The 25,784-nt window shown below is 27.5% G+C and overlaps 1 protein-coding gene across 4 annotated transcripts in view; it reads right to left on the reverse strand.

Annotated features, from left to right (window-relative positions):
- LOC142328751 (DENN domain-containing protein 1A) overlaps positions 1-25,784 on the reverse strand; it is a 94,866-nt gene that overhangs the window by 44,968 nt on the left and 24,114 nt on the right. For all 4 annotated transcript variants that reach the window (XM_075372757.1, XM_075372755.1, XM_075372754.1 and 1 more), the window contains exons 6-12: positions 24,052-24,309; positions 17,960-18,061; positions 15,700-15,927; positions 13,403-13,579; positions 8,728-8,760; positions 4,533-4,762; positions 1,144-1,336 (exon numbers count right to left, since the gene is read on the reverse strand). In XM_075372757.1, coding sequence (XP_075228872.1) covers positions 1,144-1,336; positions 4,533-4,762; positions 8,728-8,760; positions 13,403-13,579; positions 15,700-15,927; positions 17,960-18,061; positions 24,052-24,309 — 1,221 coding nt within the window. The remainder of the gene's footprint in view (positions 1-1,143; positions 1,337-4,532; positions 4,763-8,727; positions 8,761-13,402; positions 13,580-15,699; positions 15,928-17,959; positions 18,062-24,051; positions 24,310-25,784) is intronic.

The raw sequence follows: 25,784 nt of genomic DNA on the forward strand, positions 1-25,784 counted from the left end.
ATCTGAAGTATAATGTCAAAAAGTATTGTATTCAAGCTTTATCTTTTTTTTATTCGTCTCTCTAAGCCTCTTGGTTGCAAAGTTAAAGAAGTCTGAATACAATTATTTTTTATCATAAAATATAGATGTCCCTTTAATTTTTTGTACTAGTGTAGTAGGTATTTAAATTTAGTTTGAAATATCAGGAAAACATCATTTTTCCTTTTTTTTTAATCAGCCATTGCCTTCCTAGACTGCCTGAACCTCACTAATTTTCTGTGGGTTTTCTACCGTCCTCCCTGAAGGTCTCCAGCGCCCACAAGGGGGCATATCACCTACTTTAAGAACAAATACTTTACATTAACTATCCTAATCTCTTTATAAAGTGGATGAAATGCACATAAAAAAGTAATAATGTTCAGCTAATACACAGAGAGGTGTCATCAGGATATTGATGATAGATAAATGTACAGTTTCAACTTCGGTTAGACTTCAATGATACTGGCATGCTGATATCAAATTGTATGCAATAGATGGTAATGGGAAAGAACTTTACTTCTCACTTTTTCCAATATGCCTACCATGGGACTTTTCCAGAGAGCGAAGCTCTCCATATTTGAATAGGACCTGTATCTGATGTTATTCATACTCTACATGATTAATAAATTTATGATGTGCACTACGTAGAAAATACATTATAACACATTTTAACAAAAGTAAAATATTGCAATACCTTACAGACATAAATTTATGCTTTAAAACAAATGTAATTTAATTTTTATTATATATTCATACGTCTAATGCTGTAACTGAAAATGTTGTAGGTGATTCAACTTAACAAAACATTTCAAAATCTAAAAATAAATAACCATTCCCCAGATACCAACTACCCCATGCCAGGCTTTTCAGTAAAGTGAGGAGTGATGTAGTCTCCCATTGCTTATTAATCAAGTCAAATATACAATTACATATTACCATACCAAGCCTACTGAAATACAATTAATATTCAACCATCCATGTGAGACCATTTTGTTTTTTATACAAGATTAGCTATACAATGAACATCATAACTTAGAAAAATTAACACTGACTGGTGTCACTCAGATGTTTTTTATGAATTATAATAAGAAAGACTGTGACAAATAAAAATAAGTAATTACATACCGATGCATCATTACTGGAAGCAGAACAATTTCGAAATATAACATCTTGTAAATCTCCCATTAAATCCATATCCAAAGGTGATAATTGTAGATTTGAAGAATCACCACCCGTTGGAGATGATGACGATGAAGGTGATGGAGTAGTAAGAGGACTATAATTATACTGAGTAGTCGTGCTACCACCGACAGTATTACTGAAAAATATCAATACATATAAATAATGCGTACGTGTAAACAAGGATAGGTTAAATTATTATCATTTAACAGATGCTAAGACATTGATCCATGCAGATGTAAACACTTAATAATCTATACTTTTTACAGCACTTAAATTTCAAACTATGATATGTAAATACTACCGTCTTTCTTTTAAAATTAAATTTATCAGATAAGACAATAAACAAAGTCTACTATCTTATAATACGATTTCTAACAAAAATAATAAAATCATACAATTTACAAATTAACCTATTTCTGATGCAAGAAATGTGACTTAAGACCATAACAACATTTAAACAGACATCAAATGCGATGCATTATCTGTCATCTGCATCAAAATTATGTTTTTAACATATTTCTCCAAGAAATTCAATTTGTTTTTCTTAGGTTTTTTCACTTTATTCTTTACATAAAGCATTAGGATTTTTATTTAAATGTTTGAGGCACATTTTTTACAGAAGTATGTTTACTTATAACATTATTATAATTATTTATTCACAATGACAGCCAACAATAATTTTAATCATAATTTTATCCATAAAAATAATCATTTTGAAAACTCATAATTAATTGTCTTATAAAAGTAAATCTGAGAGTAATATAAGTAGTATTCATCGGTATGATTTAGAATCACATTAAGTATTGAATGGGAGTACCCTTAGTGAAAATCTCACTTAATGATTTATGTATTATACACATCAATCTGGAGATTCAATTCTATGCTATTTGGAGGATGAAAAGTATTTTTTTAAGGATGCCAGAGTCTCAACTATACAATTCTTAGAAAACTGAAGGAAAACAGTTGTATTGTATATTTAAGCTAGGAACTGTAAAATGTTTGATCAGCAATATGCTCCCATCCATTTTAAAGACACCCTGCTCCTAATAAAAATTGGATAGAATAGATGCTCACTGCCTTGAGGAAGAATGAGATAATATTTTAAGTGAGATTATTAAACTCATTCTGTTCTCTATCTTGTTTTGTAGTCCCTCTATGGGCAGATCCATCTCATCAACTCACTCCTTCGGTCCTCTTCTCATTAATAGTTTACTGCAGGTTTAGCTAGTTACCCACTGAATTCATATTAAGGATATGGTTATTGCAACTGCCCTCTTCATATATCTGTACCCTTGAAATTTGTAGGGTTTGATTGGGGGGGGGGGGGGGCAGCTCTGCCTAAAGACCAATCCAGGGACTCTGTTTTCTATTCAATGGCAGCATACAAGCAAACCTGGGGCTAAGTTGGTTATCAGGCTAAGTAAAGCCTACTAATTGTTCCCAATGTAATATAATACAGTAATGAAAATTTCAGTTGTATTGAACAAAATTCTATTCCACAGCAGTAAATGCCATTGTAAACAAATGAATAATTCAAGCCATGATGGCTATATTACTTGTTGTAAAGGATCACACAGATCCTTGTGATAGAGAAGTATCCTTTTTTATTGAAATGGTGGCTCCATATAAGTTGTTAGATTCTTACCAAGACTGTATAGTAATCATTCAAGGTCATTTTTATTTATTTTTTTTTTTTATAGAATTTTGGATTTTTTTAAAGATTTCACTACCTTTTTGGGAAGTAAATCTTTTGCAGTACTTATTTCTAAAGTTTTAAAACTTATATTAGATAAATATGACCTATTTTTCTTCCTTTTTTTAATTACTTCTAAAGCCAATTAAAATAATTTTAATATATTTTCATCATAAAAATAAATTTATTTTTCTCATTCATCAATCTTGCTTTATCCTGACTTAGATTTTCTAGTATCTATATTTTTGTGATTATTTCTGGATTGATGCATTCAGTATATAAAATACTTTGGAATGACCAAAAAAATTACTAATCTTTTGTCAGTATTTAAAAAAATTTATTTCCCCAAATCAGTAATTATTCCAGTTTTCCAATAATATAATATATATTACATAAAATATAATGGAAAAGAAAAATTTACATATTTTCTAACCTGCCCTGTACAAATTTTTTTGACCTTAAATTAAGCATAACTCACGAACAACTCCACCAATCTTCATCGAATTTTCCAATGCACATTTCACATATACTAATATAGCATATCTAAATTTCAATGAAATTGATCTAATGGTTTGGGAGATTTTTCCAGCCACAAAATTTTATATAGAGGCCTATAAATAAATATATAAAGGAACCACAATTTAAGTGAATGGTATTTTCACACTTCTCGTCTCAAAATGTAAAAAAAAACCTTTTTCTGTAACAATGCTTAAAATCTAACAAAATAAACTATATTTTTTACGTGTAATTGAAAATGCATGAAAGTTCAATGACCATGCTTGGTCACGTGTTATCCAGGCTGTAGATGAGATTTAATTATACAGCAGGTAAAAAAACTTATTCTACTGCAGTTTTTATCACACAATCTTATTTTCTTCTTAACTAACCAAATCTATTATACATGTGATATAAATAAAACTATATCCCTCATTCATTTGGCTTCATTGTTTTCCCTTTGCTATATTTAATTCATAAAATAGACTAGTTATTAAATAATCATATTGTCCTTTGTCAATAATTTTCAACTTCACTTGAACATATTTTATTCTTCTCAATTGCTATTGTTTTACTAATACAGTAACATGTTTAAAAAAAAAAATGTAAGCATAAAAAACCACACTGATTTACCAATAGACAAAAACACAGGATAAGAAAGATATATGTAGAGAAATAAAAAATAAAAACTGATTTAAGCAACTAATGTAAAATTCCATGTGATAGTTTCAATAAAATTAGATAAGTAGATTTAGGTAATGTAATACCTATAAATGACAATGTGTCAATAAACATAATTATGTTACTGTAGAAAGTTGGAATAGAAAATTGTTTAATTTTAAAAATGAATTGTAATCCTTGGCTATTAAGTGCAAAAATTAAACAGCAAGTTGCTATATTAACATACAAACCTTATCTTTCATTCTTTTAACTTTTCTGCATCTTTATGGGAGATATATGTTCCAAGAAATGTAGGGGTCTCTGATAAAAAGAGTAGGTTTCTGTGATAAAATACAGAGTACATCTACTCTATTATGGAACTGTAATAAACAGTATTGAAGCAAGCTTTAACTGTACAATATAAAAGGCACAAAATTATTCTGAGTATAACAAAAATTTTAATAATACATATTTACAGACATACTTCAAATCAGGAGCTGCAGAATTTCTATACTTTGAGCTAGAAACATTGAGATCTCGTCTGTAAGAAGTTGTAGCCGTATAGAATGCTGTATGAGGTCTCGGTTGTTTACCAGATTTATTATAATCTTCTTCAGTCTTCAACTGTGTTAAAGGTGGAGGTGGTTGAAAATCACGTAATTTTGATCTAATACCCTTGTATGCTTTACCCATATCTTTACCTCTTTCCTTCACCTAAAACACATCAATATTAAAAAAACCTATAAACCAATGATACTCTAAAATTTACATAATAAAACATGTCAAGAACAATGAAAAACGTTTGTACGCAACATTATTAATCAGTAATTATTAATTAAAGATTGGTAACAAACAGATATGATTAATGTTATCCATATCCAGTACATTTGCCACTTTGCTTTTTTTAACCAGTATTCATTTGTGCAATCAAGACATTCTGTTTGATCCCTATTTCATAAAAACTTTTACAGCTTGTTATTTTAAAGGTAAAAACCAACAAAGACAAGAATCATATAAGAAAATTATACTCCAACCATATATGGGTAAAATAACACAAACAATGCACAGTAAATGTTTCAACAGGCCTTTTTTTATGGCATCATCAGTCAATGACTGGTTTGATATATTCATTCCTTTCTGTTCTCCTAGTGCCTTAACCTGACATATTTACTAACCCTCAATTACTTCAATCACACAACCGAGACAGACTTTCTTCACCTTCCTCTATATTTTTTACCTTCTAAAAATTCTTAAGGAGTATGTAAAATTCTGCAATATGGAATACTCTCTTAAAATTGAGTGTTGATATGTTGTGTTTAGTTTCTTGATTAGTGCATGCAAAAGCATTTTCTATCACTAGATTAACTAACATAAAGATAAAGTCTAAATTTATAAAGTTTAAATTTCTAAAGATAAATTCTAAGATAAAGTCAAGAGTTCTAAGGTTCAAATTCTAGTAAAGGCACTTTTTACGATTTGAATACTAGATCATAGATACTGGTGTTTTATCATGGTTGGGTTTAAATTAACTACACATCTCAGGAGTAATCAACCTGAGACTACACAAGACTAAGACTTCATATTGCCCTCATTCATCCTCTAAAGTAATACGTTACAGTGGCTCTAGAGGCTACACAGAAAAAGAAAAAGAAAACCTATAAAACAAAACCATTTTCAAAAAACTTTTCTGCATTTTAGGTCCAGGGTCTACAAATTAGAAAAATTGTAGGCATTTCTTGATAGCTCTATAAGTGAAGTACAAACTTTCAAAAAAATGTTGAAAAATATTTTAATCAAAGAGAGAAAGAGGAAAAGAACAAAAACATAATTTCAATTTTAAGAGGTAGAAAGTGATTTTTTTTTTTTAATTTTTTTTCAGATTATTTATGTATGCATTGCAGGTAACAAATTAGTTCTAATAATGTTTTCTCTAAAGTGCCTCTGAAGAAAATCTAAATCGGTTTTTTTGTGATATCCTCATTCTCTTAACAAATTTTGAAAAAAATTACTATCATCAATCCTCCATAAATAAAAATACTTGAGCTAAGTTAGAAGAAAATCAGTTGGGTCAATCCTGAAATATACGGCCAAAAGCAGTCTACTACAGATACACAAGTGCATACATACATACATATATGTTTTTTGTCGACTTGAACTAGTTAGACTCTAAAATGTAAAGATTTGCAAAACTCAATATCCCATTTTTAACATGATCACAACACTTTCCCATTTAATACAGCAATTCTAGCTATATTCACTGGGAAAGTAATATTATACATTTATATATACTGTACTTTTATAATTAAAAACCAACTTGAATAACCCAAGTACAATTTTTATTAACCCTCTTTTTTTTATTCCACTTTCGCAGGATCCTGTATCGTCAATAGAATATAAGATACATTTATATAAAATTAATTATCAAACGTAAAAATTTTTTAATTAAAATTAAAAAATTAAATTTAAAATAAAATAAATAGAAAATTTATACTATGTAGCATGGTCAGCCAATGTTACATTAATGAGTGGATTTGAATTAAATTATTTATATACATTACGATTATATCTATTTTTATCTAAAAATATGCTGCTATCTGTTGCCGCTTTTATAAGAGTGTAATGTTCCACAACCAGCTGTCATGTCCGAGATTTATTTACAGGATTTTTAAGATAAAATTATTTATGGCACTATTCATACATACACATGATATCCTATTATGGACTAGGTATGTTGATGATTTTTGTAGTTTACAATCCCATTATACACAATGAACATTTAATCATTTTGAATAAAATTTAATTAATATTATAATAGTTTGAAATTTACTTTTGAAATTGACATAAATAGAAAAATTAATTTTGTGGATGTTATATAAAAATTTACAAAAATAATCAATTTATGTTAGTATATAGGAAACCCACAACCAATAAAACTAAAATACATAATAATTCAAATTATCCATGATGACACAAAATTAGTAAAAATACACATATGGTTAATAAAGCAATTAATTACACAAAATATAATATAAATAAAAGTAAATTAAACAAAGAAATAGATATTATAAAGCAAATTGTTAAACATACGGTTATGTTTCTTTAATTGATAATATATACAAAAAACAAAATTAAAAAATTAATAATACTACAACTCTTATATCTAAAAATTATACACAAAAAATTAACAACGTATATTTAAAATATTTATATACTGATAATGTTGTTGAAAATATAACTAATATTTATATAAAAGTAAATTTAAACCGGCATACAAGACAAACAATCATATAATAAAATATTTAAATAACAATCACACTGACATATATAATTCATGCGGAATTTATAAAATAAAGTGTAACGATTGTGAACACATATATATAAGTAAAACTAATAGGTCTTTTAAAACTAGATTTTTAAACACATTAGAAATTATAAAAATGGTAAATTGGGTTTATCTAATATTGCTGACCACCTTACTAATAACAAACATACTGCATCTGATACAAGGACAAATTTGGAAATAGTGGAAATCAAGAAATTTAATTTAAATAAAATAGTAAAAGTATGAGCATTTTGGAGAAATTTAATATATATATGTAAAACTATAAAAGAATTTTCAACCTGATCAACTTTTAGACAGAATATGAAGATGCCACTCTTATAAAAGCAGCAACAGATAGCTGCACGTTTTTTGATAAAAATAGATATAATCAGAATGTATATAAATAATTTAATTCAAATCCACTCAGTAATGTAACATTGGCTGACCATGTTACATAGAATAAATTTTCTATTGTATTTTATTTTTATTTTTATTTGTTAACTATGACATCATAATTATATATATGTAGTTATTTTATTTAATTATCTCCAAATGTTTTTGTATATATGATTGTAATTTTAATCTTTTAATTTTAATTTAAATATTGTTATGTTTGATATGTAATTTTATATATCTTATATACAACTTGATGATGCAGGATCCCGCAAAAGTGCTTTTGGAATTAAGAAAAATAAAGTTGTGTCATTTCATTTACGTTGTAATTCTGTACTCGGGTTGTTCAAGCTGGTTTTTGATTATAGAAATACAATATAATGGTACAGAGGAATATGCGTCTTATAAGTACTGACTTTAGAAAAAAAAAAATATATATATATATAAAAAGCCAAACACGTTGGCTCATTTTTTATACTCTGAAAATATTACAATATTGATAATTAAACTTCTACTTTTTCTTTTTCCAGATTACAGTTCCATATCTATTTGGATTTTACTCACTAATTTCTCAGAAGAGCCAGTTCTTTTTTCTTTATCCTGAATTCTTTAATTTAAAATGAAGTTTTCATTTCCTATTTCCTCCGATCATTTGACACATGTCCCCCTTTTCTTTCTCTCTCGACCACATTTAATCCCTGCTTAGTCAAACAGTAATGGAAAAAAAAGCAGTAGTCAAACAGATTAACATCTCAAAATTTAATCATGTTTAAAAATCATGTACTTATAATGAAAGACCACTTTTGTTATGAGTATTGCATACTAATTAAAGAAAGATCAACCTTGAAAACAAACCAAAATTCAATTTTTTTAACTTCTCATTGACAAGATATATAACACTTAGAGCAGCTTCATCTGTAATTTTATATATTATAATATAAATTATTAACAAAATAAGACTTACTGTTTTTACAGCAGACCTCATAGCAGGATTTGCCTGGAAGTACAAAAATCATGAAATCACTAAAAGAGAGAGAATAAAATTGATTAACTTAAGTTAAAATTAACAAATAATCAATATATGAATAATGTTTTAGTACAACATTAACAGAAAGTAAAAAATAAAAATACACATGGGCATATTTATCTTTCTTATAACTATCTGATGATTAAAACATTAATTTTTTTATTTATTCTTTCCCTAGTAACTCTAAATCTACATCCAATTACAAGTAACCTACTCTTTTTTTATATAAGAGATTAATTTTGTAGCATCTAAAGAATGCTACCCTACCTGGGATTTAAATTCATAACCTTCAGGATAAAGGACAAAAACATTGTCAAACCACCATGAAGATCATCAACATGCCTACAGTAGAAATCTTTATGTTGCCTTCAGCGTATGTGCAATAATTATTATTATTTTAAAACATTTTTTTAATTATTTTATTTATTACTCATTAATATGAGATAATAGTCCTATATTATATATACACTATACAATACATCCTATATACATACATAATACATAATTATATACATCCAGATTATATTACAGCAGTTTATTTACAAGTTAGTATTTATTCAAAACAAAGTAAATATTTATGAGAATGAGATAAGAATAAAGCCTAGTTGGTAGGAATTTGAATTGAAACTGGTGACTGAAAAAATAAATACTTATGTCAGCAGCAATATTTTATTAAATCATAAGAGGAAATATAAATTTTGTCTACTTTCTACAACTAACTAAAAATTTTAAGAATCACTTGTTCACACATGACACAAAAATCTCAAAGGTACCAGTTAATTAATCAATATCACCTAGTGTTTGCAGAAGAAATTATATATATATATATATATAAATCGAGAAAAAATAAATACTTATGTCAGCAACAATACTTTATTAAATCATAAGAGGAAATATAAATTTCTGTCTACTTTCTACAACACACTAAAAATGTTAAGAATCACTTGTTAAAAATGTAATATATATAAATATGTATATTACATTTCAAAATCAAAAACCAACTTGATCCACCGTACAGAATTAAAAAGTAAATGAGATGACACTTACCTTATTTTTTCATAATTATTCCAAAAGCACTTTCGTGGCAACCCACAATCTCAGTCAAATCACATAAAACATTCAACACAACTAAAATATAGATTAAAAATATAAAATATACAAATTAATTAAAAATAAACATTTAAAAGTAGAAACTAATTTAAAAGTCAAGATTTAAAATTTTTAAAAATTAACTTTTAAAAAATTTTAAAACTTGAAACTACATATATATAAATATGACATCATAATTAAAAAATTAAAGTTAAGATTAAATTAAAAAAAAAAATAAATAAACACAACAAATTTATACTATGTAACCAGGCCATCCATTACAGAGTGGATTTGAATTAATTATTTATATAGATTATGATTATTTCTATTTTTATCTAAAAATGTGATGCCATCTGTTGCCACTTTTTAGATAAAAACAGAAACAATCAGAATGTATACAAATAATTTAATTCAAATCCACTCAGTAATGTAACATTGGCTGGCCAGGTTACATAGTATAAATTTGTTCTATTTATTTTATTTTTTAAATTTAGTCTTAACTTTAATTTTTTAATTATGATGTCATATTTATATAAATGTAGTTTCAGTTTTTACATTCTTTAAGTAAATAAATAAAAAATTTTGACTTTTAAATTAATTTCTGTTTTTAAATGTTTATTTTTTATTATATTTGAATATTTTATATTTTTAATCTATATTTTGGTTATATTGAGTGTTTTATGTGATCTAATAAAGAACTTAAAAAGTGAAAAACAAAAGAAAAATTACAACTGAGGTTGTAGGTTGCCACAAAAGTGTTTTTTTTTTTTTAATAATTATGAAAAAATAACGGAAGTGTCATCTTATTTACTTTGTAATTCTGTACTTCGGTGGATCAAGTTGATTGTTGACTATAAAAATACAATATATTGGCACAGAGGGATATGGGTCTTCTAAGTATTGACTATATGTAAATAGTTGTTAATATAGTAAAGAATAAACATATTACTTAAGTTATATACTACTTAAGTTATATACCTAAAAAGCATATATATATATATATGCTTTTTAGATTAAATGTAAAATACAAACATACATTGTGTGTTTTATATATATATAATTAATCATTTACACATAACACACAATGTATGTTTGTATTTTACATTTAACCTAAAAAGCAATCTTATATTTAACAAATACATCAAGCAATCTAGACAAGATTTTTTTTATTAATTCTGAAAACTGATACAAAATTTATTTAATTGCTAAAGTTACATTTTTATTATACATGACAACATCTAAACTGCTAAAACTACCATTTTTGCTACTGCTTTAGGAAAATTACCACCATGAAGGCTAGAACAATTATTTGATAAAAGAAATCATAAACAAACTAAACCTAATCAGTTAGCTTATAGAGTTCAAGTAAACAGACTGCATATGAGTGTTCAGGCAGCTGATTCACAAGCATCTCCAGTAAATCCTAATGCATATAAAAGAAACTAAGCGACAGTTCAATAACCACGCACTGCTATAGTTTACAAAAATTACACATATTTTAAATTTAAATAAATTAAGACATGTTAAATGATCAATACATATTTCTTACCTTGTTTGGAACGTCTGATAACCCTTTTATTCATTAAAATTGTTTATTACTATGTAATTTCCTTGAGTTTTTTAAGTTATGAAACTATCATATGTCTACTAAGAGTAAAAGTTCACTAATATTTTACACTAAATTTCTATGACTAATAAACAAGTAATAAATTCAATTCAGTTTTCATCATTTGATGGAAGAAATCCATAGTGCTGTTAGTATTAAGAGATAAATAAGAGGCTCAATTTTGATTTCTACTATATTATACAATTTTTAATAATTTGGTTCACAACATCCATTAAATGTTTTACATAATTTTTCCCTTCCTGGTGGCCTGTTTTATCGATGGCTTTTAAGCATTATTTTTTAACATTAGATATTTTAAAAGTAGTATTTTCTGATGCAACATAACTTTTGATTTGTCCCCAAATTAATTCAACTGGGCTGAGTTCACAATGATAGAGAGGTAATCGAGGCATGGTTTTACCAGTGGATTTTGATAACTCATCAATTTTATGCATATTAAAATTACTTTTAATATCTGAAGCCCTTTGCAATAATTGGACCTTGAAAAATAATTCCTTTTGAACTAAGTCACATTTTGAAATCATTCTTTTTCTAAGACATGGTTGGAATTTTTTCCTTTTTACATGAATGATAAGGGGCATTGTCTAAGATAATAACCAAATCATCTTCCAGAAGAGGTTACATATTACCAAACCATTTCTCAAAAGACAAAAGATCCTGTAGATTTAGAAACCCAGTATGCATCACTGTCAATAAACATAATTATGAGGCACCTAGCTTTACCCAATGGTGCCTTATTACCAGTTGATAAGTCACACAGAAAGGCTTCTTTTGACAAATTCTCATTTGAAAATAAAATTCATGTAATTTTTTACGAATTGTGTTTTTATTGAGATCATCAACTTTTTCTTTAATTGACCTACTGGGTTTTGTTTTCTTAGGAAATTGTAATTCATTAGTCGATTTATACTCACGAATCACAAAGTGCACTACTGAAGCATGTTAGCAGTTTCATTAACAACATCTGAAATCAACAGTTGGATTACTCTGTAATTCGCTTTTGTAAGCATTTAAAATGACGTGTTTTTTCACACAACTTAAGGGTTTTTTATGGCCTTTTTTTTCAGAGAAGATATCAATAATTGTGCATTATTATCAGCTGAATTGTAATCAAATATGGTATCAAAATAATGGTATAACTCGAGTCACACAAAGTGACTTGACAAGAGTGATCATATGAAAATATCAAAGGTTTCAATAAAACTGAAAAACATAACATTATATAAAACAATTGATTACATGAATAATTATATGGTGACTAATACATGAGTAATGATTATAGTGTTCTTTTTTAACCTCCAGGACTACAGTTAGTTCAGATGATGAGATGAATGATTTATAGCAGGTGAAAATGCCATGCCTGACCAGGATTTGAAACCGGGATGATTATAGTGTTGTATATAGATAAGGCCATATTGTGAATCAGCACTGATACACGGGACATGACTCAGCAGAATCATGATGAATTCACTCACACAAATGCAATGTTTGTTTATTCTTCACTCTAAAAGCTAACTGAATACAGTATAGAATAAAATTATTACATTACATTAAAACTGATAAAAATAGCATATCTGTACAAAAAGAATTTTTAAAAAATTTAACTGAAAAAAATTCTTTTGTTTAACCTGGAAAGAAAATTAACTGTAATCAAAGAATGTGGTCACTGTCCTGCATACATGCATATGTAAAGTACTTACTTCTAAGAAACATGTGTCAAATTATAAAAGTGTTCGAATGAGTTAATGGAAAGTTGAAAATGTTATATTTAAGATAACATGTAACACATACTTAAATTTAAAATAGATAAATGTAGTAATTTAAAACCTTTTTTTTATTACTGTAATTATTATAATGGATTAATATAAAACAAAAACACAAGGGTAAGACACATACTTTATTCTTAACAGTTTTGAAAAATGCTGTTCCTTCCTTTCGCATATTGTGTGTCCATTCTTTGTACTGTTGTTTTAATCTTGAACTAGTTTTATCCGAATAATTACAGGCTTCCATTTCAAACTCATCTGAAAATCCAAGTCCTGAATTCAGCATATCAAGACGTTCTTCAATAAACTAAAGCAAAAAGAGATACCATCTTTAATTCAAAAATCATTCATTACTTGTAAATGAAAATTATACTGATATTAAAAAACTCATTTACCAGGAAATCTACACAATTTTGAAAAATCAATATAAATAATTATTTATTCTAAATACATGTGTTATTACTCAAAATATGCTTTCATAAGTTTTTTATTGCTGTTTGTTCATTTAGCATATTGTTTTATCAAATTTACTGCATCGATAAACTTTACAGTGTTTGAGTTTGTAGCTTTTACGTAAGAGTACTATATATAAAATTTACATAATTTGTATCTATCCACTTTCTATGAGTTTATTTGTAAAGCCCAAGTAACTGTATGTGTTCTTTGCAACCATATTTGAACGCGTCTAGTTTATCCAATGGTTTTAGTTGACTACCTTATCAGACATTCAGAAAATAGAGCAACAAAATCCATGGTGAAATATCATATCAATAAGAAGATAATCAACTATATATATATATATATATATATATATAGAGAGAGAGAGAGAGAGAGAGAGAGAGAGAGAGAGCGCTAGTTATTGTATAATAAATGTTAATATATTGAAAAGTTCAATTTTACACAATTCCTCATTGTTCATAGTTACGGTTTGACACACACTTACAAGATGTTCTACACAAAAATAAAGTATAAGCAATTAATATTATGTTTACCATGTATTTTCTATTTAGAAAAATAATCACTCATTAGTTTAATTTTTATAGCATTAAATACACGCAATACTATATCAACTATTTTCTAGCTACCAATATTACATAAAGAGAAAATATCATTCTACAAAAGAGATGTGCTCAATGTACCAATGAGATTAAGCAACTGTTGTAGGTATAGAGTCGCAACAAAATTTTAAGTTGAATTGAGCCTAATTTCTCCACCAGCAGACATTCTACTATCCTTTTAGCACTGTATAAAAAGTTCTGTAATTTCTTATAGTTCTATAAATTGTTCTACTAAATAAATTTATAGTTAAGTTTTGTTATTTTTAATTTGATATCATGCCAATCCATTAATAAATCACAATAAGTTTAATTGTGACTTTAGAAAAATAAAACATTACACATTAAAAAAAAATAATAAACAAAAAACCAGTATGAAATCAACAATGGTTATACGTCATCTTCATCTTCAAAGTCATTAATTCTGAGTTCCCAAAAAAAATTTAATTCATACCAATACGTAATATTATATTTCTTACCCAATACATAATACACTATCACAAATCAAGAAAAATAGAAAGCAAACTCTACAGCAGCAGAAACACACTCTACACAGAAGCAACAACTTAAAGATATTATTTGTAGTTGTCAACTTATTTCTACTTTAAAATAATTATTTACATACAATTATTCTAAAAAAAAAAAAAAAAAGACACTCTGTCAGATAATTTAAAATATGGGTGATTCATTTATTATATCTAATTGTTTCACTTGGCAAGGAAAACATTTGCAAAAATATCCATCATTACTTGTTTGTGTACCGGTTTATTATTTCTTATAAAAATACGTTTTATCTAGATTTAAAAGGTTTGTTATTTTCATATTCATGGATAATAAATTTTCATAATAAAAATTTTATTTATATATTATTTTCCAAGAAAGTAGAATTACTGGTATAAGGATAATAGTTTGGTACAATTGTAATGATAACACTACACTTAACAATTATTCACGACAAAAATTTCTACATAGAACTATAAAAGTAACGTAGATTCTATTTTGTGAAAACTGATAGCAGTAAATTTTTTTAGAATAAATGTCAGGTTTTATGGTGACATTTATACATCACATGAAATCTGAAGCACATAAATTAAATTTAAATATATCTGATTACTTTTGGATTATAAATGATCCTAAAAAACTCAAATTCAACTACCTTAAGTGCCAGACTGTAAATGAAAAAACTATTTTAAAGGATCCTGACACTGTATGGCACCTACTTATGAAATAAAAAGCTTCAAATTTTTCATAAATTTAAATATTTTCAAAATAAATATTAAAAAACGTAAAAATAAAAATTCTTGTAAGAAGAAAGTTAAACAATACATTTATCTGTTTCAATTTTAGATTAATAATTACAGCAAAAAATTACCTGTTGGAAGATTTGTAACTCTAGCATTTTTCTTAAAAATGGCTGCATCGAAGCTGGCCTTGATTCAACAAATGCATCGCGATTAAATGTGATCCTTTCACCTTGATGGAACTTTAATGCATCTCGATATCCTCCAATCAGTTGAACAAGTGCTCGTAGGAATGCGCGCGATACTCCATCACCCAACAAAGCAGGTCTATTCTTTAGTTGTGCCCGTAAATTTCTAACCTGACCAATACAGTTTATTAATATTATATCCAAAACAATTTATTATGATGACAAATCATTAAACATGGCATCGTTATATTAGATTAATTCTGTAATGTTTAAACTTATCTTCCCATTCAGCTTAAGGCTTGAAAAATAAAACATACAGAATTAAAAATCAAAACTTTTATCTAAATCTTTTTTTATTTTATTTGTGTAGACAAGCTTGTACAATATCATTACTCTGATATTAGCACCAGAGGAAAATATTACTTCATACTGATATTTACTTCATACGCTTTTTTAATAATACTTATTTATTATAAAAATCAATTGTTAATTGAAAATATTTTTTTCTTTCATAATCACTCAAATTTTTACTATTCTTGTGGCTTAAGAAAATAAAACAGTATTTTATCACATAGACAGTGGTAGCTTCAAATGAAATATTTTAAGAAGTAGGACTTGATGATGTATTCAAACTATAACATTTAGCTTAAATTGTATCTTTGTAAAAATTAGTCAATGTGCAAACACTATATAACAACATTGATAAACACAATTTCTGTTTCTTACATGTAATACATGAAGCCAATCTGTTTTTAATGCTGAAAATAAATCTGATGTCAGAATTTTTCCATCATGCTGTTTTTGAAAAATTCAAAAATTTTAATTTTGAAAATTGTTGTTATACAATTCAAGATTACACAAGTATATATTTTTTTATTTTATTCAATTACTTTATGTGCTCAGTATGTAATTTAAACTCTATTAATAGGTTGTTAATGTGAAACAATAACTTAGTCATAACACAAACACAACATATGACATCATACCCTCTCGATTGAAGTGTACATGTCTCTACTATTCAAAATAATACAAAATTTGTTTTTTCGTTAGCCTAATGCTTTTAATAATATAATTTCTTCAGTCAGTGTGATAACTGTATTAAGAAGTGAATGAGAACAGTGAAGTCTCGAAGTCTTGTATGTGTATAAATGATCTGGAGTTTTTGTTATGTGTGTGGTGAGTTCACTATAAAATCATATAAGAAAAACATTACACCTGTAATTAAAAAAAGTTATAAATTATAATTTGACTGCAAAATCAATTATCAGGATAAGACATAACCTCCTCATATAATATGTAGTAACTGTGCAGTCAACTTAAGAGGATAACTAAAAGGCACACAGAAGGCCTTACCATTCAACATCTGTATGGTTTGGCGTAAACTAAATATCACTTAACCAATAGTTATTTCTGTTTAATTAATGTATCTGGAATTTCTAAGAAGTCTAACCACATTGTACTCTACACTTCACTGCCACCTGCACATAGTCCTACACCTCATTATGAATTCATTCGTTCCATCGTTCCTGAAAACTGTGATGAAGAAAGAAGCGGACATTATGGAAGAAGACAATCATGAATCAGACTTTGAATACAATCCAGTGAGCCACATTTTATATCACACGATGAGTTAAATGACTTTCAAAGAAACTGTAACTTTTCAAAAAATCAAGCTGAACTTTTAGGCTTAATATTACAAAGTTATTTACTTTTAAAAAAAATCTCAGGCTATTAAAACTAACAGAAAGATTTTTCTCAATACTTTGCAGAAGAAAATTACTTAGTGTACTGTACAAATATTGATGAGCTTATGTTACAATTAGGATGAGTTAATGAACCTGAAGAATGGCACCTTTTCATTCATTCCTCAAAGTATAGCTTAAAAGCAGTTCTAAAAATAATAGTAATAAATACCCTTCTATACTGATCTGTTATAGAATTTATTTGAATTAAATGTATGATATTATGAAAACTGTTATTGAAAAAGTAAATTATAAAAAGCATATTCGGAACATGTATGAAGACTTAAAAGTAATAGCTCTTTGTTAGGCATGCAATTAGAAGTAACAGCCCTTTTGTTAGGCATGAAATTTGGGTATACAAAATACTGTTGTTTTATTTGTGAATGGGATAGTCAAGCTAGGGATCAGCATTATGTAATTAGTAAATATGCAGTTAATAAATAAATAGCAGATATACTGACAACATCTTGTGGAAGAGTTTCAAGATCATTAAAAGGTGTTTCTATAGTGTTACTATCAGCATCCAGTATAACAACTTCACCCATGTCATTCCTCCTAACTTTCTAAAACAAAAATTAAAAAATAAACAATTAAAAAATACAGAAAATAATTTGTTGTAAATATTATTCCAGTGCATAACCACATTCTGAATTATATAATATCTAAACACAATTTCCAAACAAAGAATGTGAGTATGAACACTTACCAATTACAATGGTTACTAATTGTAATTGTAACCAATTACTTAATTGGGGAGGAAGATCACTTACTAACTATAACACTGCTACGTGGAAAATCATAATTGGCATTACATCATGTACCAGTAGTACAAAAAAAAATATCAGGACTTTAATTTGTTACAGCATCTCTTGGATGAAATGTACAATATTGATTCGAGGCTAGAATCAAAGACCTGAAAGAACAGTTTTAGTTACACATATAGCCATAGACTGATTCCCCATCTTTCCACTTGAAATCACCACTAGCAAAGATGATGACTCCTGAACAGAAAGCTTTCTGTGATTTGCAGTTTGCTAAATGTGAATTTTCAATTACAGTTTGACACGCATTCCATAAAAAGTGAAGCATACGGGATGACCTAAGGTATTAGAAAAAAATGTTGAACATGTCACAGTCCTAAAAAAGTTATTCGAAAGGCTAGCTGTAAACTAGCAATGTCTGTAATGACAGTCTGAAATGTTTTAAGGAAATGCTTACATATGTGTCTATATAATTTATAATTGTTACAAGCTTTGAAGCCTACCAACTGCACTGTGTGTGCAACTTAATAGTCAACTTAACAGGCTGTTCTTCTTCAATGAAGTGAGTGTTCTGAAGTTGCTTATTTGGATATGCTGCACACATTGCTCTTTCCTCAACTACAAGATGGATAGAGAGTTTTATTTAGCAACAAAGTGCGTCTGCCTCCTCACAGGCATAATCTGTACAGGATCAGTTGAATGACATTTTCCACAACCACTGAATCAGTCAGTATAAATCCAATGACAGAGCTTGTTTGCAGTAGCCTATGAAGTCACCTCAACTGATCCAATGTAATTTTTTCCTCTGGGATATAAAGGGATATTGCATATATACCTCTGCTACGACAATTTCAAACACGGAGCAATTCATTGGTTGCGATAATTGTATACAGTAAGTATAGCTGGACAAAACAACAAATGGATAATTTATACTTACTTTATTCACATTTACATTAATTACACATTTGTAAAACATTAAACTTTCTGACTAGTACAGATACATTTTCATGTTAATTGTACATCATATTAATTGTTGACATTCTAAAAGAAAGAAAGTGTTAATATATTAATAGTTCTAATAAAGAATAAATCAGCTGGTTCATTAACAAATAAGAAAGAAGAAAATAATAAAATGACAGGAGATGTTTACATTGACCAAAAGGACAAAAAAATAAATGAATCTACAGTATCTACTGATCTACCCAATTTGAGGCACAAGATACATATCAGATTTTTTCCATACTTTAATATACATTATATCCAAGCAATTTACATACAACCACAAAACCAAGCAGGTTTCGCTTATTTTTGTGTAATACTCAAATGTAAAACCTGAAATATTCGCACTAAACTTATTTTATTCTGCAAGTTATTTCCATTAAAATTGTAACACAGTAAGCTACATTTTAAAATTCAACTACTATTTTATTCCAGAAAAATTTTAAGACAGTACAAAAGCAAATTTTTGTAACAAAATATTTATATTTATTTTTTTCAAAATATTATCTACTAACTACATTTTAAACTAAAGCACCGCACTGTTCCATCTAGATTTCTCATTCATCCATAAATTGGAAGTATTATTTGATAGATAATGAACAAAACTATAGTATTCATAGCCATTTGAGAAGTTCTTAGCCTGACAAAGAAAATAAGATTTTTCAACATTTTTTTTATTTTTTAACATAGTCATCTTCCAAATTCCATAATTTAAACCTACACTTTCCAACTTTTTAACACTCAGAATAATGTGATTTTTCCAACTCTGTAAAATAAGAGGTTGTATCAGCTTTGGCTTCATTATATGAAGTGAATTTTCACTAGCAAGCCATTTCTTCAGATTTGGAAAGAAAAAGTAATTGCACAGAGCCAAATCCGGCAAATATAGTGCATGCAAAAGCACTTCAAAGTGTACGTCATGGAGTTTAGCAGCAACAATCTGAGATGTGTATACAGGAGCATTATCAAGGTGAAAAAACACTTTCTTTTTGACCAAATGTGGACATTTACCCCAAAATGGCACCCATCAATCAGTTCAGTAATAAACCGTAATATTCCCTTTGATGGTCCTGCCTTTTTTCAGGTAGTCACACACCATGAGATCCCAAAAAGCTGTAGCCATGACTTCTGTAGATGGAATTGTTTTTGTTTTCTCTGACGCTCTTCACCTACTTCCATCCAAAGCTCTTTGGATTGTAATAGTGAATCCATATTTCATATACTGTTATAAAGCACTGAATAAACTCAATGGAATCACATTTAAATAACTCTGAACAGCCTAAGGAAGTGTTCAGTTGAATAAATTTTTGGTCTAATAAAAACTGCAGTACCCATCGGCAGAAAGTTTTTTCATATCCTAAACATTGTGTAAAATGTAATAGACACAGTCTATTACAAAACCTGTAGAGTGAACCTGAGTAACGGATTCCTGCCAATTAAGAAGAAAATAGTCGAAAATACAATAATGGAGGAATCCAAAAAGAGGCTAAAAGAAACCATTTTAGTAAAGGTAACAGATCCATTTAACAATCGTCTTTTGTAATACTACTCACTGACACACAATGAACAAATGCTTGTTCCATGTTAAGAGTTACCAGACTAAGGCAAGGAATTTGGGAATAAAAGGGCTCGGTCGATTGTTCTCACACTTCAAGTTGTGTTCAGTTCAGCAGGTAAAGAAGATAGGAATATAAATACTCTGGAGAAGACCAGCTAAAAATTAGTTCAGCGAGGAGAGTCTACGATGTGAGTCTGTGAGAAATCGGTCAACAAGAGCATTCTGCAAGCAAGACAATAAAGGAACAAATTTCCAGTGTAAATTAAGTCTGATAATATTAAGGTCTGAATATAAAAATAGAAAGAGAAAAGATTATGGAGGTAGAAGAATTTTGTTATTTGGGAAGTAGAATTACTAAAGATGGACGAAGCAGGAACGATATAAAATACCGAATAGCACAGGTGAAACGAGCCTTCAGTCAGAAATACAATTAGTTTACATGAAAAATTAATTTAAACGTCAGGAAAAGATTTTTGAAAGTATATGTTTGGAGCGTAGCTTTATATGGAAGTGAAACTTGGACGATCAGAGTACCTGAGAAGAAAAGATTAGAAGCTTTTGAAATGTGGTGCTATAGGAGAATGTTAAAAATTAGATGGGTGGATAAGGTGACAAATAAAGAGGTGTTGCGGCAAATCAATGAAGACAGAAGCATTTAGAAAAATATAGTTAGAAAAAATATAGTAAGAAAAGACAGACTTATAGGCCACATATTAAGACATCCTGGAATAGTCGTTTTAATATTGGAGAGACTGGTAGAAGGACAAAATTGTGCAGGCAAACGTTTGGAATATGTAAAACAAATTCTTAGGGATGTAAGATGTAGGGGGTATACCGAAATGAAACAACTAGCATTAGATAGGAAATCTTGGAGAGCTGCATCAAACCAGTCAAATGACTGAAGACAACAAAAAAATATTAAGGTGACACCATAAGTAATTCCAGTAAACAAGAAATACTATCGGTGAATTACTGTAAGTGAAAGAGATGAAGTACTAAATCTCATATACTGTTAGGGGTAGTTTTATTTGTGAACAGCAAAGATATTTGAAGTGAAAATATGTCATACTTGTCTTATCTATTGTACTATTGTTATTAATACAAGACTAGTGATTAAAGGTGTTAAGACCAACAGTTATGCTATATCTTTTGTCAATGAGTCTGAACTCTGGTTTTCATTATTTATTTATCTACCTGTGAATAAACCCTGACTATAATTTTAAATTCTGTTTTGTATGTAATCTCTGTTTACTGGTATTTATGATTATTTGTTTGTTACTGACAATTAATATTATTATTGTTTACTGTTGCCATTACTGTCATTATTCTAATTACTATTGTGAGATTTTTTTATTGTCTGTTATTATTATTACTACTATCTGATTAATTTTGTAGTTGCGATCACTATGATTAATATTTGTGTGTATACTATTTTTCATTTATTCTTTTATTATTATTGCTTATTATTACCATTGTCATTATTATTGATTTTTCGTACTTTACTTATGTTTTAAAACAATAAACTGTAATTATATAAACATTCTAAATTATCAATCTCTCAATATCCTGATCAAGTCGCGAACACACAACATTATCAAGTTGTTTGTAACATCAGCTGCTCGTGTACCTTCAATCAGCAATCATTTAATATGGCACTGAGGATTTTGTAATGATTTCATCAGTCATAACGGTCTTTGGGTATCCTGAGCATTCAATTATCTTAACTGGATATATGACCATATATAAATTCAGCATTCCACTTTTTTCTGTTGAAAAAAAGAGGAAAAATCCCTGACAGTCGAATCTAACTCTTTTTATATATCTGTATAGGTTAAACTTCTTAAAACAAAGTACTTTATAATAGCTGGAACTTCAGTTATATCCATTTCACAGAAAGTGTCAAAACTTCTTTGCTTTACACCATCACTACAAATAAGAAAGTAAACACAAACAACTGAAACTTTGCAGCACATCATCTAAACGATTATACTTTACAAAAATCATATTTATTTGGTCATACTTGAGTCATTTCTTTGTCAGGCTGAGAACTTTACGAATGACCCGGGTATTTTACTTTTTTACAGTGAGTTACAAGTTAATTTTGATGGCATAATATCACTCTCGGTTCTATGCCAATCATAAATTAAATAATCACATAATATAATATTACTGTTTAAGAGGTGATCTTAGTTTTATGGTTTCTATAAAACTAAGATCACCTGCCCAGAAAACTACTTATAAATACTGAAAATCTAATTATAAAATATCTAAATAAAACATTAAAAAAAATATTAAAATGTTTGTACTTAAACAAGCTTTTACAGGTTTGACTGTTAAATATTAAAGAATAGTCAACACAGCGTAACAAAATATAAATTAATAATGCAAGATAAACAGAGAATAAAGTACATTTTAGTGTTGTAAAAAAATATCTTGTAAATACTTATAAATAGTGCAAAAAATAGTTGAAATATATTTTTGATATGGAATTAAGATATACTTTTAAAAATGAAAAAAAAATTAGCATGGATACTATATTCTTTAAAATTCCCCACAAAATATTATCATAAAATCACATAATAAGTAACGGAAAAGATTCAGTTAAAAAAGAAATACACAAGACTATTATAAAAAGAACCACACAGAAAACTGAAAAATCAATAAAAAAATCGATTACTCATAAAAAAAAGCAAAAACTAATTTTAAAATATAGATGAAGAACAAATTCAAAAAGTAAAATATACTGTATTACATATAAGTAATAAAATAAATCTACATTCAAACAGGGTGTAACTAATCCAGGTGGGGGTGTAAAGGACTCCTACCCACAGTAAAAACAACTTAAAAAATACTAGTTAATATTCATGTTTAAAAGCAACAACATCTTTTAACAACTTTTTAAGTTTATCAACTTTTAACTACATCACCACATATAATATACTATCAAATATTCTGCTAGTTAAATTAACACTGCAAAACAGGAAAAAAACATAAACAACAAAATTTTTTAAAAATTAAATATTAAACAAGTATGTCATTTTATCTAGTAAGCATACTGTATGGTTACTAAATATAACATGAAAAATCCATGTGTTAAATTGGTGTGGTATAAATGTAAATGACAAGGACAGTTTCATTTGAGTATGTATCTAATGTTTTCCATAGCAATACAATATCTTTGATAAATTATAATGCTTTCTCGTGTATGAATGTACAGAATAGTTTGAAAACTTACCTGTAATAGATGTTGTGGTACTCCAATAAGATACGGCATAGGTGCTAATAAATAATCTACCAGTTGCTGAGGTAAAACAGGAATGAATATATGTTGCCAGTTCATTGGATATATGATAGCATTAGCAGATTGAACACAAGCAGATAACCTATATAATTTTTTAGATGTAAAAACTATTCTCCTTTCATAAAGCATTGATGCAAATATGATCATCATGTTAGGTCCATCAACCGCATTATAATATTCAGTCAGGTTACGCTAAAAACAAATTAACACCACAAGATTAAAAAATCATGTAATTAAATAAAGACATAAATGAACTATTAAAAAAAATGAAAAATTGTATATATATATATATATATATATATATATATATATATATCAAAGACAAAAGTATAAAACCATTTACCGCCAAGAGTACAGATTTAATAATGCTTCTTACCTTATGCTTATTATTTTTTAATAGCGCTTTCGAGGTTTTCCCCTCATCAACAGTTAGAAAGAAAAGTTTAACTTTTTACTCTGCAAACATTTTTGTTTTATTTAAGGGTTTATTATATTAGGAATTTTTTATATTTATTTTAGCATATCTGGGTATTATATTTAGTTTTAAACATGTTTTATTGAAATTTATTAAATGTATAACATTTCGTAGCATAATGTGCATTTTATAAAAATAATACAATATTTTTGTCTGGTTGGTATTTATAATTAACTTAGCAAAAACAATTCTTATGTTATTGTACTTGTCTTTGGCAAGAAGCATTACTAAATTAAATTCTGTACTGTTGGTGGTAAATGGTTTTATACTTTTGTCTTTGAGATATTAGTACAGAGGGGAATATGGACAAATAAAATAACAAAATAATTATTTTTGCGAAGTTAATATACATATAACAGCCATAAAACCAGTCAACTAGAATCAATGCTAGAAAACCTAAAAACCATATTTTTATTCATTGTGCTTTAATATCATAGAAGTTTAACTTTTTGGAGCTAGTAATCATAACCTGTCGGTTGCAGGCATAGTTTTCGACTAATTTCTTTAATCTTGATTTCTTTGTCATAACCTTCTGAATTACTGGTTTAATGAAGTTAATTTTAAAGTAATGTTTATTTTTATTATTTCCTAATATTTTCGATTGAATAAATTTCAGAAGAAGTTGTCTGAATTTATTTTTTACACAGTTAAACATCATTATGTTTGGAAACTGAAATTCACAAACATTGAAAATGCAGATTTGAATGCCAATAAACTTAGTTTTAACTGGCAACAATCTAGAAATCAAAGTAAAAAAAAACCTGAACAAAGTAAAATAAATTTTATAGATATTTAACAACATTACTTCACATTTAAAACATTTAAGACATTTAAAAACGTTAATGCACTTAGATCACATCTTCATTTAAAATCATTAAATTCTACTTCAGAATATTACCAATTGTTATTTTACCAATTTGTACTAATAATTAAGTTATTAAGTAAGTTATATTAAGTTATTAAGTAAGTTATATTAAGTATTAATAACTAAGTTTAAGTCTGAAAACTAATATTTTCAGACAAAACCATTTTCTGAATTATTATTTTAATGCATTTTAAAAATGCCAAATATGAGGTCTGTAAATAAAGTAATGAGACTAGTTTTTTTTGGCAGCCAAAATGGCAACACTGTAAAGTTACTAGTAAACATATGGTTATATGAACAGTTGATTTATATTAGGTATTTTTAATC

Source organism: Lycorma delicatula, chromosome 8 (genome assembly GCF_047948215.1).
Source record: "Lycorma delicatula isolate Av1 chromosome 8, ASM4794821v1, whole genome shotgun sequence".
In the NCBI taxonomy this organism is placed as follows: domain Eukaryota; kingdom Metazoa; phylum Arthropoda; class Insecta; order Hemiptera; family Fulgoridae; genus Lycorma; species Lycorma delicatula.